Raw genomic sequence first — 3124 nt, 5'->3', positions numbered from 1 at the left:
CTGTTTTATCCCTATTTAATACCTCACGAAGTTTCGTGATAATGCAATCATTGCCCAGCGTTTTTTCTCCACTTTCCCGATTCCTTTAACAAATTGAGAAAAACTGGATAAAAATGCGCAGCCTTGAAACTTCGTCAGTCTTCATTTACTATTGTTATTAAACAATAACAAAACACAAAAACGATGTATTTCTATCAATCCCATCGTAAGTTCGCCAGAAAAATTGCAAAAAAAAAAGTGTATTCCGTCGGGAAGGGTGCAGGTCATCCAACGCCTTTAAAAATTACGTAACAACGTATTGTTCAACGGACGAACAATTTTACAGCTGCAAGTTTATTGTCAGCGATGGATAAAACGGCTGCGCCATGCGTCGATTTTTTTCAATATGCCTGTGGCACGTGGAACCACATGCACGTAATACCCGAGGACAGAAGCTCTATAAATCCCTTTGAAGTACTCTCGGATCAACTCAAAATAATCCTTAAACGTGTCCTCGAGGAGCCACCCAACATGGAGGACAACAGTGCTATTTTCAAGGCCAAGCAATTTTATAGATCTTGCATGGATATACGTAAATATACAAAAGAAGATAATCTCTAAGCATGTGCAAGTACTTCCTACTTTATTGCACACGAAGCTGAGAATAAAACAAGGCAAAAACCGTATTGCCCTAGCTTTCTGCGTTCTTAGTACTTTTTTTATTTATTAAATGATTTTTTTATGAATTTTCCACTCATACGGACGCGGAGCTCATCAAAAAAATACCAATTAATGACTTTTTTGGAGAAAATATTTTTTGATTTCTCACATATGCGGTTATTACCGGATTTTCTGCATTGATTGACTTAATCTTTTATTTATGAAGTCCTTGTGTATGTATGAATGAGCCAATGATAATTCCGGTAATTATAGTTGATAAGTTGTCGATGGTTGACAATAATTTTCTAGCTCAAATTCGAAAAATTGGGGATGTTCCACTGAAAGCAATCCTTAAGGAATTGGGAGGATGGCCGGTGGTTGAAGGAGACAATTGGAAGCCACCGCCCCAGAGCATTGAAATTCTTCTCGGACGACTGCGTGCGGATTTCAATGAAGGGGCCTTGATGGAGCCGTGGGTTGGTCCCGATGATAAGAACTCCTCGACCAACATCCTCCAGGTGCGCCGCCAAAGTAAGACTGTAGAGAATGGCTCATGGTTTTAATTTAGAGTAAAATCAATCGGGAAATTGGCGAAACAAGTCAATATCCATTAATTATTCCTTCAATTTCCAATCATCTGAAAAATATCGAGGAGTTATTCGTCATCAACTATTACTGTGTTCACGTGATTTCTTGAAATGCTTGATGTTAATTGACTTCAAATGATTTAATATTATTTCAAACGATTTTAAATAATTTTTAATAATAATTTACTATCAATTGTTGTTGTGCATTAGGAAGAATTAATTTTACTTTACGATTGAAAAATTTTTATGAGCTGCATTATGATATTTTCGCCTATCTCCATTCATCTGCCACGGGATGAATCGATCGAGAAATTTGAAGCACCACTGAAAAAAAAATTGTCCATTCATTAAATTTCAATAAAAATATTCCATTTCGTTGTAGTTGGATCAAATGCAGTTGGCATTACCGAGTCGTGATTACTACTTGAATTCGAGCAGCGAGCGAGAGCTACGTGCTTACCATAATTACATGACGAATGTGTCAGTACTTCTGGGTGCAGAACCAAAAAGAGCTCGCATTGAGTTTGAGTACGTGATTGACCTCGAAAAGGAATTAGCTAATGCATCAATGCCAGAGGCAGACAGACACGACACATCCCTGATTTATCAGAAATTAAAGCTCAAGGAATTGCAACGTAGAATTCCACAAATCAAATGGAGACTTTATCTGCAGCAATTTTTAAATGCCTCAGCATTCACTGACGATGAACCCGTTGTGTCTTATGCAATTTCATATCTAATCCAGATGGGGAGAATCATCGAAAAAACCGATCGAAGGTTAAATGTTATAATAATTTACCGCACTATTGGATTTTAAAAGCAAAAATTGAAGATTTGTTTTTTTTATTGAGATAAGAATTATTTGTCTTCATCATCTGCCTAGTATTGGGGCTGATAGTGAATTTGATGTGATAAGAAAGAAGATAAATATTCAAAAATTGAATTTAAAGGGTAAATATATATTTTCTGCGCAGAACTCTTCATAATTATCTTCTCTGGCGGTTAGTTATGTCAATAATGCCCCACATGATCGACGAATACCAACAAAAACGTGTGGAATTCCGTAAAATTCTCTCAGGAATTTTGAGCGAACGAAATCGCTGGTCCCAGTGCGTCGAGTGGACCAACAAGAAATTGGGAATGGCCGTTGGGGCCTTATTCATCCGAGATAATTTCAATCACGAGAGCAAAGTAAATAGTCCCATATTACCCGATTATTTCATTTTATATTGAAATTGATCAATCGATTGGCAGGTGACTGCTCTTGAGATGATTCACACGATTCGCGAGGCATTCAATGAACTTCTAGCAGAGAATCATTGGATGGATGAGGAAACACGAGCTGTTGCCAAAAGCAAAGCTGATTCTATGAACGAGAGGATTGGGTATCCCGATTTTTTGAGGAACTCGGTGGAACTGGAAAATGAATATTTGATGGCACGTTTATGGATTTGAATTTATATTACGCACTAAAATAACTTTCGACATCAAGATTAAAATTGATATTTTTATTATTAATATCTAGCTGAATATCACTGAGGACCATTTTATCGAGAATGTTTTTGCTGTTTTGAAATACGATGCTCACCACAATCTTCAGAAACTTCGACAACCAGTGGATAAAGATAAATGGTCAACAGAGCCAGCAGTGGTGAATGCCTTCTATCATCCGAACAAAAATGATATTGGTACAGACAGCTTCTGTATTTTTAAAACAATTGTTTTTTTTTTCGAATGTCACCAAAAAATCACATCTTCTCGGATGAGATTTAAATTTCCATGAATATGTTTTCAGTATTTCCAGCGGGCATTCTCCAGCCTATCTTCTACTCCCAGCACTTTCCCAAGTCTCTGAATTACGGTGGGATAGGCGTGGTGATTGGGCACGAGATTACCCA

The 3124-nt window shown here is 37.2% G+C and overlaps 1 protein-coding gene across 1 annotated transcript in view; it reads left to right on the top strand.

The window, feature by feature from the left end:
• Nucleotides 1-183: 183 nt before the first annotated feature.
• Nep1 (Neprilysin 1) overlaps nucleotides 184-3124 on the top strand; it is a 5917-nt gene continuing 2976 nt past the window's right edge. The window contains exons 1-8 of the mRNA XM_011307261.1: nucleotides 184-205; nucleotides 326-571; nucleotides 949-1157; nucleotides 1609-2003; nucleotides 2201-2417; nucleotides 2481-2663; nucleotides 2752-2914; nucleotides 3022-3120. Coding sequence (XP_011305563.1) covers nucleotides 184-205; nucleotides 326-571; nucleotides 949-1157; nucleotides 1609-2003; nucleotides 2201-2417; nucleotides 2481-2663; nucleotides 2752-2914; nucleotides 3022-3120 — 1534 coding nt within the window. The remainder of the gene's footprint in view (nucleotides 206-325; nucleotides 572-948; nucleotides 1158-1608; nucleotides 2004-2200; nucleotides 2418-2480; nucleotides 2664-2751; nucleotides 2915-3021; nucleotides 3121-3124) is intronic.

This window comes from Fopius arisanus, unplaced genomic scaffold, assembly GCF_000806365.1.
Source record: "Fopius arisanus strain USDA-PBARC FA_bdor unplaced genomic scaffold, ASM80636v1 scaffold00052, whole genome shotgun sequence".
NCBI classification, from domain to species: Eukaryota; Metazoa; Arthropoda; class Insecta; order Hymenoptera; family Braconidae; genus Fopius; species Fopius arisanus.
The sequence above is the reverse complement of the archived record's forward strand: the minus strand, read 5'-3'. Positions and strand labels throughout refer to the sequence as shown.